The sequence below is a fragment of the Periplaneta americana genome, chromosome 9, assembly GCF_040183065.1.
Source record: "Periplaneta americana isolate PAMFEO1 chromosome 9, P.americana_PAMFEO1_priV1, whole genome shotgun sequence".
Taxonomy (NCBI): Eukaryota; Metazoa; Arthropoda; class Insecta; order Blattodea; family Blattidae; genus Periplaneta; species Periplaneta americana.
The window spans coordinates 168,512,025-168,524,729 of NC_091125.1; the positions used below are offsets into that span (position 1 = coordinate 168,512,025).

Sequence of the window (12,705 nt, forward strand, 5' to 3'; positions counted from 1 at the left end):
AATCATAACCCACACAAGAAGTTAGCATTGTTTTACTTGTAATTATACATAAATATTCGTAACAATGTGCCGAACATGTGTTTTCATTTGTATTATTCCTACATCTTGGTGATGCACGATTTGTATGGCATACTAGCACTAACTGTGCATCTAGGTAGTAAACTGTTGACATCTTCAGTTGGTATGAAATTGTGCTAAAATGGTATATAAAAATGTGGTGAAGGATTTAATTGGTTGAATAAGGATGTACCCAACAAAACAATAATTCGTGTTTAAAGAGAAAGGAAAATAATTTTAGGAGTATATTTCATTATTTCTATATTTACTACCAGAACCATTTGACTAATCAAGAAGGCGCGGGTTCGATCCCCGCTTGGGCTAATTACCTGGTTGTTTTTTTTTTCCGAGGTTTTCCCCAACTGTAAGGTGAATGCCAGGTAGTCGATGACGAATCCTTGGCCTCATCTCGCCAAATACCATCTCGCTATCACCAATCTCATCGACGCTAAATAACCTCGTAGTTGATACAGCGTCGTTAAATAACCAACTTAAAAAAAAAAAGCTAATCAAGAATACAAGGTTATTCAACTACTGAATGCAATAATTTATTGGTATTAATGAATGCTTCAAAATTACTTTTTAAACTTAACTCACATGTTTCAGTAATTTGATGTTACATCCTTTTTCCAGGGAGGTTTTCAGTTATAATTTGTTTTCCCTCCCCTTTATTTTACACGTAATATATTACAACATCTGTTTCACTTTATATTGAAATATTAAATTTTCCCCCGCATTTTTCTCTTAGTGAAGAAATTAAATTTCCAAATTCTATATTACATTTTGTTAAATATAGAACAACTAGAATGGTATGGTCACGTTAGAAGAATGACAGAACAGAGATTACCTAGGAAAGTGTTAAACTGGATTCCTCCTGGAAGAAAAAAATGTCAGCCAAAAACCACATGGATAAAATATATTAAGAGATATGAGGGAAAATGGACTAGAAGAAGGAGAATGGGCAGATAGAGAGTAATGGAGAAGAAAAATTGAAGTGACATGGCTTTGGACACAGGAGGATGTTTATACATTATACCCTACCCAGTGGTGGTGCGTCAATAAGAGCACAAGAACACGTGAACATCTTGTTTCCATCAATGCACGACTAGTTTTATTATTTGATACCGTATTGACGTAGTGGGGATGTATAATATCAGAATCGAGTATTTTAAACTTCCCGCATCTTGCATAAACTTCTTATGTAAACTTGGCAACATCCGTTCACGTACAAGCCGTGCTCTTTTCGAGATGGTTACAGGAATTTCACGCATGCGCGGGAGAAAATTGTCTTTAGCTGGCCGCTTATGACTCGTAAAGAGCACAAAGTGTTAAGTGAACATGATGAGTATCTATCCTACAGATGTCAGGTGCATCGATGCCTATCGTTCATGTGCTATATCTCGAGGAGGAAATTTAATAGCCTGTAGATGTTAGCATCTGACTGTAGGAACGTTTACTTTAAATGGATGTGTGTACAGTGCTGCTACGAGAGTGTAGTTTGTGAATTACTATACTTGAGTGTCGGCATAATAGCATAGTTTGACTTTCGAACACATGCTGGCTGACTGTAGTGGTGGTATGAATTTAAGTATCTGTATGGTAGTGTATAATATTTAAGAATAATATTTACTGGCATGTATTTATAGTAATCAATCTATGCGAATGGGATTACAGTACTGGTATAGGATATAGTGTATCAGTGTGTTGTGAATCAAAATATATTACTGAACACACGCGTTTGTAAATAACGAAACTGTGGTATGTATTCATTTTTAACAAACGTAAACAATGAACTCTGTTCAAGTAATTTTGAACAGTAAAGAACTGGGTAAACTGGCTTACCAGGAAAAATTGGAAATAAAAAGACTGGGTTTCATTATTATTATTAGATTTAGATTAGATTTATTTATTTAACCTGGTAGAGATAAGGCCGTCAGGCCTTCTCTGCCCCTCTACCAGGGGATTACAACTATAACATGAACAATAAGATTACAATTAATATTAAATTTACAATTACAATTACAATTACAATAAAAATTAAAGTACGACAAGAATACCTGATTAATGAAAGCTAGACATTTTATCATAGAAGTTAAGAACAAAGAATATTTTTGTATTTACAAAATTACAAATTAAACCTACAATAACAAAATTCTATAGTGATGAAATTACCGGATATTGAGATATTTTGTGGTAGATTAAAAGAACTATTTACAAGAAACCATGTCTGAACGAGTCTCAATTACTGACCAAGTGCCTAGTAAGTTTGCGTTTGAATTGAATTTTATTTCGACAGTCCCTGATGCTAGCAGGTAACGAATTCCAGAGTCTTGGCAGGGCTATTGTGAAAGAGGATGAGTATGAGGAGGTGCGATGGGATGGTATTGTTAGTATTGTTTCATGGCGAGAGCGTGTGTTCAGATTGTGGTGGGAAGAAAGGTAAGTGAAGCGAGACGACAGGTACGAAGGAATAGAAGAGTTCAAGATTTCGAAGAGAAAGAGAAGTGAATGTAAATTTCTTTTCTTATCAAGTTTAAGCCAACCTATTGCTTCCAGGGATGGGGTAATATGATCATATTTACGAACATTGCTTACAAAACGTACACACAAATTATGAGCACGTTGAAGTTTCATTTTGTTGTCGCTGGAAAGGTCAGTCAGTAAAATGTCAGCATAGTCAAAATGGGGAAATACAAGGGTCTGCACAAGGGACTTTTTTAAGCAAGAGGGAAGATGAACATTTATCCTTTTTAGCACATGAATAATAGAATATACTTTTCTGCAGGTTTCTGTGATTTGCATGTCCCAGTTGAGATTATTATCCATGTGAATGCCAAGATTTTTTACCGAAGAACTGAAAGGGATATGCATTGTACTTACTTTAACGGGGGAAATGTCGAGGTGCTTTACAGCGTCGGTTTGCCGTTTGTGTCCTAATATGATTGCTTGTGTCTTTCCAGGATTGATATTAAGATGGAATTTCTTTGTCCATGTCACAATCGAGTCAATGTCTTTGTTCAATTTATCTATAGCGTCATTTATTCGATCTAAGCGGGAAGAGATGTAGCATTGAAGGTCGTCAGCATACAAGTGATAGTTACAATGCCTTACATGAGATGTAATATCACTGACATATATCGTGAACAACAATGGTCCGAGTACCGAACCCTGTGGTATACCTGATGTTATGTTAAACCAGGAAGAGCTTCGATTCCCGGATACAACACATTGTTGTCTTTCCCGTAAGTAGGATTCGAACCAACTCACAGCAGTCTCTGACAAATGCAGATTTCTCAATTTATGGGTGAGCAGGTCGAAATTTACAGAGTTGAAAGCTTTGCTAAGGTCAAGAAGTGTTAGTATTGTTACTTTATTAGAGTCGATTGCTTCACGAATGTCTTCTGTCACTTTAAGTAGAGCAGTGCTTGTGTTGTGTCCAGCTCTGAAACCTATTATTATTATTATTATTATTATTATTATTATTATTATTATTATTATTATTATTATTATTATATGTTGTTTTGAATTCATATACGGTTTTTTTCGATAGTGAAACATTGGAATCATGACATTTCGTATTAGACTAAACGTACGATTTCAAATTCTCTTCGATTTTGGAACCACAAAATTGTGAACACACATAATATTTTATCACGAGCCGCCACTGACTATACCTGTTTATATATATATATATTTTTTTTTTTCCTTATCACAATCTTTTAAGTAGAGACCAAATTCATGTGGAACTTTTCACTTTCCATTTACCTCTCCATTACTTAAGTACTAGTTTTGTGGTATATGGATAAGGTTTGATATTGAATGCAGAATTCGAGAAATATCATTTGGTGGTATTTGAAATGAGTATATCTGTATTACAGTGCTGCAGGACTCGAAATGTGAGGTGGCAACATTGAGTGTGGCAGAGGCAGGTCCTTCGATCCTTGTGGACATCCCAGGCCAGTCTCTGTATTTGCAGATGGACAGCACGCGAGAGACGACTGCGTGGCATGGTGTGATCCGCTCTGCTGCAGTGGACAATGGACTACATCTGGCACAGCAGCAGCTGACCCGTGAGGATGTGCCCACCATAATTGACAAGTGCATCAACTTCGTGTATGCACATGGTGAGAGCTAGACAAGAATCATAAGTTATATTGGATGGACCGAACTGAAGGTTCATAGTTTTTCTTCGAAATTATCACTAAATTTTGCTGTAATTTGCCATGGTTTCATTTTCTCTCTGATGTAGAGAATAACAATAATTATTGTTCTAGCAATTCATTCCCATTTTCCTTGTAAAAAATCAAGGGTATATTTCATGAACGCTTGAAGTAATAATTTTCAAGTTATAAATAAAATTTATTGTGGAGTATGGAATAATATTTTTCTGTTCTGTCCTCTATATATATCATCATCATCATCATCATCATCCAAAGACGAATTTAAGTGATATTTCTGTCTCGTCTAGACAGGGTCTAAGAGTCGTTTTTGTGGACGGTCAGGTCAACATCTTCCTTGTAGTTGGTAATGTAATACAGCATTAAGGTACGGTCACATGTCGCTACTTTTGCTGCGAACTTTTGTACTGCAGCTGCAAAAGTTGTGTGTCGTGTTCTCACTTAAGCCAAAAGTAGCGTGCTGCACGCTACTTTTCGTGCTGCGCAACCCGAGCGCTGCAAAAGTTGCAACTGGAGGTTGCGAGTCTGTTTACACACAAGGCGCTACTTTTGCAGCTGCAGTCTAGCTGCAGCCTTCCATCTTCGGGTTGACTTTTCAACATACATTTTGTGGTTATGTTCGCATTAGTTTTGGATTATGAAACTCATGTGATAGCTTACTTATCTATTATTTGCTTTTCTGTCCTAACTAGTATTCAGAAATTAGCATTGTTTTTATTGTAAAGCTATTAAAAAACTCCTATATATTTAAATGTTAACCTACAGCATATTCACGTAATCAATGTTGGCAACCCTCCTGTTTGAAACTACGCTACGGAAAATAAAAAAACATGAATTATATCGTTAGCAAATATACTCTGACTGTGTTGTACATTTAGTAACTGTTACAAATCATGTATTTTCTTCACATCAAACATTAAAATATATCCAAACAATAAAAGTATCATTGGCATATTCGGGTGGCAACACTGGTCGCAACCGCAGCAAAAGTTTCTACAAAATCGATATCAAAAATGCTGCCACTGCAACCCTGAGAATCCTGTGCACGCAGTGCTGCAAAAGTAGCGACGTATGGCTGTACCTTTAGGTATCTTAGTTGGTGGCATTCGTGACAATGTTGGACCCATCTTTCTTTATAATTGAAAAGTTTTTCTTCTAATGGCTGCATGTGAAGTTCCTCTAAAAGTCCTCATTTCTCTGATGGTCGAACAGAGTATATCCAGCTGTTTGGCGCATATGTGTCTTTCTTCTTCAGAACGCAAATTTCACTTCCATATAGAAGAATCTGGAGGGCTAGTGTTTTATACAATTTTAATCTGAATTGTTGTTGTAATAGATGTGGTTTTAGTGTATAATTTAAGAGTCCTAATATTTGCAAACATTTTGTGATTTTCTTGTTTATGTCATTTTAACCTTCATAAGAGATATTGCATCCTAGATAGCAGTTATTAACTTGTTCTAAAATATGTATTATTTTCGATTAATATTTTGCTATGTATGCCAGAATGCCAGAAGTTTAGTTTTACTTGAAGAAATTTTGATATGATACTCATTTATTATATTATTTAGTATAAATAAACATTTCTGTAAATTATCCTCAGAAGTAGAAGTCGCAACCTGTTCGTCAGCGAATAAAATGGTGTTGATTTTTATATTGTTTGAAATTTTAATTCCTAGCTTGTATTCTTCATTCTTTATGACTCAATAAACATCTGTTACTTGTACCACTATACACCACAGTTGTTGCTGGACCAGACAGGAGATGTACTGGATACACATAGATGGTTATATTATCCTGCTTGTTCTGAACAGTGATTCTATGTTTCATTCAGGGAGCATGTCTGAGGGGATCTACCGTCGCAGTGGCGCCAACTCCAGTGTGACACGCCTGCTGACTCTGTTCCGGCAAGATGCGTGGGCTGTGCAGCTTACTCGACAGCAGTACAGCGAGTACGATGTGGCAAGTGCACTGAAGCGCTTCCTGCGGGATCTGCCTGAACCCCTGTTGACTACAGACCTGCACTCACAGCTGTGCGAAATCGCAGGTGAGTGTACACGCCACTGCAGGATTGCAGATGTGTGTAAGACTTTCTTTTCGAGAGCGAGATTTTAGGTTAAGCCTAGTGTAACAGGTTCCCTGCACTCATAACTGTCAGATTACAGAAGACAGATTCTCTGCACTCGTAGTTGTGCAGTATTGCATGTGAGTGTAACTGCTTTCATCTGTGCACGGATTTGAGTGAGTGTAACATTCTCTGTAACTATAGATATGCCATATTATGGGTGAGTGTAACATTCTCTGTAACTATAGATATGCTATATTATGGGTGAGTGTAACATTCTCTGTAACTATAGATATGCCATATTATGGGTGAGTGTAACATTCTCTGTAACTATAGATATGCTATATTATGGGTGAGTGTAACATTCTCTGTAACTATAGATATGCCATATTATGGGTGAGTGTAACATTCTCTGTAACTATAGATATGCTATATTATGGGTGAGTGTAACATTCTCTGTAACTATAGATATGCCATATTATGGGTGAGTGTAACATTCACTGTAACTATAGATATGCTATATTATGGGTGAGTGTAACATTCTCTGTAACTATAGATACACTATATTATGGGTGAGTGTAACATTCACTGTAACTATAGATACACTATATTATGGGTGAGTGTAACATTCACTGTAACTATAGATATGCCATATTATGGGTGAGTGTAACATTCACTGTAACTATAGATACACTATATTATGGGTGAGTGTAACATTCACTGTAACTATAGATATGCCATATTATGGGTGAGTGTAACATTCACTGTAACTATAGATACACTATATTATGGGTGAGTGTAACATTCACTGTAACTATAGATATGCCATATTATGGGTGAGTGTAACATTCACTGTAACTATAGATACACTATATTATGGGTGAGTGTAACATTCTCTGTAACTATAGATATGCCATATTATGGGTGAGTGTAACATTCACTGTAACTATAGATACACTATATTATGGGTGAGTGTAACATTCACTGTAACTATAGATACACTATATTATGGGTGAGTGTAACGTTTCTTGCACGTTCAACTGTGTAATATCGCAGATGACTGTACATTATTAGTTGGTTTTCAAGAAATTAACTGCCGCTCCTATTTGAACCAGCTTAAACCCAATGACTTGAATGCAGTGATGACTAGACTGTTTTCCCCAGGTTAGAAAAAAACAGCAGCTGTGAGAGATATTGGATGAAGTTCTTTATACGATAATACAGGTTCCGAGAGAATGATCTACCAAGTTTGAATTGATAGTTATGCTTAAGTGATATATATCTTTGAGCAGCATAATTCATGCCATTTCAATTATCATCATAGCGAGGACAGCTGAACGTCATACATTTTGTCATTGAAGCATATTAAAAAAATGGCGATTCTGTGATCACAAAGCAGCGGAAATTTCATACCCATTTTAGAGTAGGTCAACACAAAAGAGTTCCTGATAAGAAACTGTTATGGGTGAGAAATGTGAGACAAAAAGTTAAATTTTTTTAACTTAAATAATTTCTTTGTGTTATAATTTTAAAATTGAGTGATACTGGTGTGTATATTCCTTGCAATTTTGTACAGACATAGCGAGTTTCTTGAATTTCACATGGCCTCAAAACACAGCTGCAGTAAATGAAAGCTGAAATGTGTTGTGGAATAGCTGTGCATTATCTTATGTAAAATCAAAACAAAGTATAAATAATATTATTTTCTGATATACAGTAAAACCTCGATAAGACGCGCCCGCTTATTATGCTATCCCGTGTAATACACTTTTTTTGTTCGGTGCCTGAACTTTTCATACATAAAGCCTTTATAAAATATCCCGTTTGTTGCGCTCAAATCCTGCATAATACTCTGTTTTTGTGGAATATTTTCGATGTAATTTTCAGCAATGTACTGTAACAGCAATGAATCATTTTGGCCATTGAACTCACTGGTGCCATTAACCTGAAAAGTATTGCATTCGACCCTTTACCTGCGCATTTAAACCTTCATACTATACAATACCCCACCCTCTTGTTACGCTCTCTTATTCGACCCTTTACCTGTGCAGCTTACAGTTACATTAATCCACCCACTTGCTAATCCTCTCTTTCTCAAGCAACATTCCTCACTCGACCGTAATAAAATTCTGGAAATTTTTGCTGGTCAGTTTGTTATTTTTTAGTGTATTGAAGTGTCTGTGTGATTACAATGAGTGTTAAACGAAAAGCGCTTTTTGTGTCTGAAAAATTGGAAATCTTACGAAAGTATGATGAGAACAGTACTCTTAATCAGAAACAACTGTCTGATGCATTAGGAATCCCATCATCGACATTAATAACAATAATAAAAAATCGCGACTCAATCACTGCAGTTGCGAAGTCGGGAGTGTGTAAGTACAAGAGAGTGAAGTGTGGTAAACATGAGGACCTGTAGAACACGCACACGGCAAACAACTATAAAGGACTCTTTTCGAAAGAATTAAGTACAGTACATACATACAGTATCGTAAATGTCTTTAACATACAGTACAGTAATTACGTAATGGAGTAATACTGTATTATCGTTTATGTATCATATATTTCAATAAATAAAAATGCTAATAAATATTGTATATGTCAAAATTAGTATACCTGCCTAATACGCAGTCCCGGTTAATACGCGGTTTACATGCGGTCCCTTGAACAGCGTCTTATCAGGGTTTTACTGTAATATTATTTTCTGATATACGTTATACTGAGATTTCACTGTACTGTGAACTAGTCGGTGATGTTTCTACTGCTAGGATATTATTGTGATGAATTTTTTCCACAATTTTAATATGGCAAACTTCGACAGATAATTTCATTGCAGAGTGTGTCCAGCAGAATTACTACCTACCTGTAACCTTTTATAGTAGAATTTGTGGCGTGATAAATGTCCAGGTTATACTGTGATTCCCTCTTGGTGCTTTATATATTTTTAATGACACAGTTTCACAAGCAGTAGTGTTTCTTGTGGTTACATTTGTGCAGCTGGAAAACGTGGCTCACATAAGACAGTGCACTACCGCCGTGTGTTGGAGCAGCTGCCCCCCATCAACTACCTGACGACCCGCAAGCTGATCGGCCACCTCCACTTCATCCACGAGCAGCACGAGAAGAACCTGATGCCCGTAGAGAACTTGGCCGCGATCTGGGGACCCACCCTCCTGCACATTGAGGTACACTGACCACTGATTGGATTGCTTTGAGTATCCACGTAGCAAGCCACTGAGTGTGTGCATTTCTAGGGTGCCGACAACCTGACGTGGTCCAAGCTGGAGTCCGGTGTCGTGTCTGACCTGATCCTGTTGTACTCGGAAATCTTCGAGGTGGATGCTGCTGAGCTGTCACGTGATAAACGCATGCAGGAGGTGCTGGAGCGCTACCACTCGGCGAACAGCACCAACCCCCAGTCCAAGCCCTCTGGGGACCTCAAGATCTGGATACACATCAAGAACAGGGACAGCACTAATTGCGTCAACGTTACAGTACGTATTCCTGAGCACATTGGCTTGAAAATGAACAATAATTGAGATGTTCTCTGGGACAAGAACTGAACTAGAGAATCTTGAATTTGAGATACACAGCATCAAATATTTAGTTCTGATATACAGTACAACCCCTTTTAACTTTAGGAGACAAACTTTATATTTTCTTGAGCAAGTTACAGCTGTTTTTTTCTTTTTATTTGTAACCTAGTTTTTACGATTAGGCAGCTGCATAATCCAATTTTAACCCCCAATACGAATGGAGTCCACACCTGTAGAGTAACGGTCAGCACTTCTGGCCGCGAAACCAGGTGACCCGGGTTCCATTCCCGGTCGGGGCAAGTTACCTGGTTGAGGTTTTTTCTGGGGTTTTCCCTCAACCCAATACGAGCAAATGCTGGGTAACTTTCGGTGCTGGACCCCGGATTCATTTCACCGACATTATCACCTTTATCTCATTCAGATGCTAAATAACCTGAGGTGTTGATAAAGCGTCGTAAAACAACCTACTATAAAAAAAACGAATGGAGGACTGCATCTACCGTTGGTCACTGGTTGCTCCAATCTAGTCAGGAGGACTGTCATCACATATCCAATACAGTTAATATTGTGACTTTTAATTCAAAACAATAATGTTACTTTTATTGTCACAACAATAATGGCTTTCTATTTCTGAATTTAAACACTCCCGTCAACAATGGGTATTTCACTCTACACAGCAACACAATATTCGTTATTGCACTCCACAGACGACAATGACAGTCCACTGAACTTCGAACTCAAGACTTTCAGATAAAGTTCACTGCACACCGAACCCAAGATTTCCGGATACGCCGCACTCGCCTGGTCGTTGCCACAGTTGCGGACCCACTCAAGTCGAACTCTGGTCTCGAAGGCTGGCTTCCTTGCTCACTTACGGCTGCTTCACAAACCGACTGACTGTTCTAAACTGCTCGCGCTTTTATTTTGTTAGGTAACACTTTGCGAGCCTTCGATTTTTGGACGTTTTGTTACAACAATCTGTCCTGAGAAGTTTCTCCGCCGCAGTTGGCCTCTTCCTCTCTCACCCCACACAGCGGCCAGCATCTCGCAGCTTTGCGTCTCCCCTCTCCGCTGCCTTACTCCCCACACGCCCTCCCTTCTGCCGGACGCGTGCTCAACTCCCGAGGCAGCGAGAACTTTCCATTGCTGTTGCCACAATATTCAGAAGGAAATAATTATTGTTACCTTCAGTGAAGTTTATCCCACTGCAAACACTGCCATTCTGCAGTTTAAGATCGTTTTAAAGCAGGATTTTTTTGTTTACGTATCAGTACTGATCAGAAATTACAATTTTTAAACCCTTTTCTTTTCCCTGTTTCTTACCTTTGACATAAAGGACATTGTAAACAGTTACCACAGCTGAGTTTTACGCTGTTGCATGCCAAGAGCTGAACAATAGTAGTAGAGTGCAGTGGATTCTGTACTTCCAGATCTATCCTGGCCACATTTTTTTATCGCCTCAGCTTATTGGATCACTATGATCACTGTCTGAAGGTCAGTTTTCTTAGTGAAGTGAAATGTTAACCAATGATTTATATGTAAATTTTCCTTCCAATTGAAGGCCTTAAGGAACCAACCTGGACAAATACCTAATGTCCCATGATGCAGCTGTTAGTAAGCATAATTTTACGAGCTGAACTAAAGGGAGGGGCTACTCATCAATTAGCACTGGTCAGCGTGATGAGTTAATGACTGAATTTGGTATAATTTTCCTCTATTCAATACCTAATTCCCTCTTTACCCTTTCCTATCCAGTCCTCTGACTGAACTCTTACTTTCTTCGACCCCGACAGCATTAGAGCATTCGAGGCCTAGGGGTTCATTTCCCTTTCCTTCCTTCTCTTTCTACTTTTCTGTTCCTAGTGCTGACCTGCTATGGCACTAAAATTGTCCTCTAGTGGCTTAAGGAGGGAAAGCTGGTGATCAACAAGATCTCCCAGCTAGGTCCAATGGACCCGTCGACCAACAGCAGGTGTGGTCCTCCAGACATTCTGGGAGTTGTGTGTGAATGAAGTAGCCACCAAAACGTTAAAATATCTTGTTCACTTAAATCGGCTACAACTTGCCATTTTCAAATATTGGAGTGTAAGAGGTCAAATGACTTTATTGTCAAACACCTGGCATTAGAAAACAACAACATATGTAAATTTTCTGACAAATAAAATGCTACAAATCAATCTTCTTAATGTATCCAGCTGTTTGCTGACAACATAAAGTTCACTATAGTCCACTGTAGTCTATTCAGTTGTTGTTTTTCACGAGAAATGAGGGGTATTTTGATCGGTGTTCATTATAGATGCCTGTTGCTAGTAGCCAGAGTGGGGTGTAGTCAATATATACTGCAGGCTGTGTCTTCTGCAACTGGTACTGATGATTTTAATTTACTTCTTTTGTGGTTTATGGATGGACAGTATAGAAGAATGTGTTCCAGATCTTCATCATGATTATTACACCACAGACAAGTAGGATTATCAGAAATGTGAAATCTGTGTAGGTACAATTGTGTGACAATGTGACCTGTTCTGGCTCTTGTTAAAAATGTTTGAACATGTCTGGGCAAGTTTTTGTACATTTCCAGGCCATTTGGTTTCTTTTGTACAGACTGTAAAATTTTTCCTTTGTCAGAAGAGAGCCAATTGTTGATCCATAGGTTTGTAAAATGAGACTTTACTGAAGCAAAAGCATTGGATAGAGATATCACTTGAAGAGGTCTTGGTTGCAAATATGTTGCCTGTTTTGCAATATTATCGACTTTCTCGTTTCCAGGTATACCACAATGACTAGGTATCCATTGAAATGATATTTCCTTTTGGAGTTCTTTTAGTTTACTTAGTTGTTTCTGAATTGGAATAATTCTATGTGCATATAGGTTTG

The 12,705-nt window shown here is 37.8% G+C and overlaps 1 protein-coding gene across 1 annotated transcript in view; it reads left to right on the forward strand.

Annotated features, from left to right (window-relative positions):
* RhoGAP15B (RhoGAP_ARAP and RA_ARAPs domain-containing protein RhoGAP15B) overlaps positions 1 to 12,705 on the forward strand; it is a 56,277-nt gene that overhangs the window by 26,984 nt on the left and 16,588 nt on the right. The window contains exons 4-7 of the mRNA XM_069836337.1: positions 3,936 to 4,181; positions 6,068 to 6,280; positions 9,293 to 9,480; positions 9,550 to 9,789. Coding sequence (XP_069692438.1) covers positions 3,936 to 4,181; positions 6,068 to 6,280; positions 9,293 to 9,480; positions 9,550 to 9,789 — 887 coding nt within the window. The remainder of the gene's footprint in view (positions 1 to 3,935; positions 4,182 to 6,067; positions 6,281 to 9,292; positions 9,481 to 9,549; positions 9,790 to 12,705) is intronic.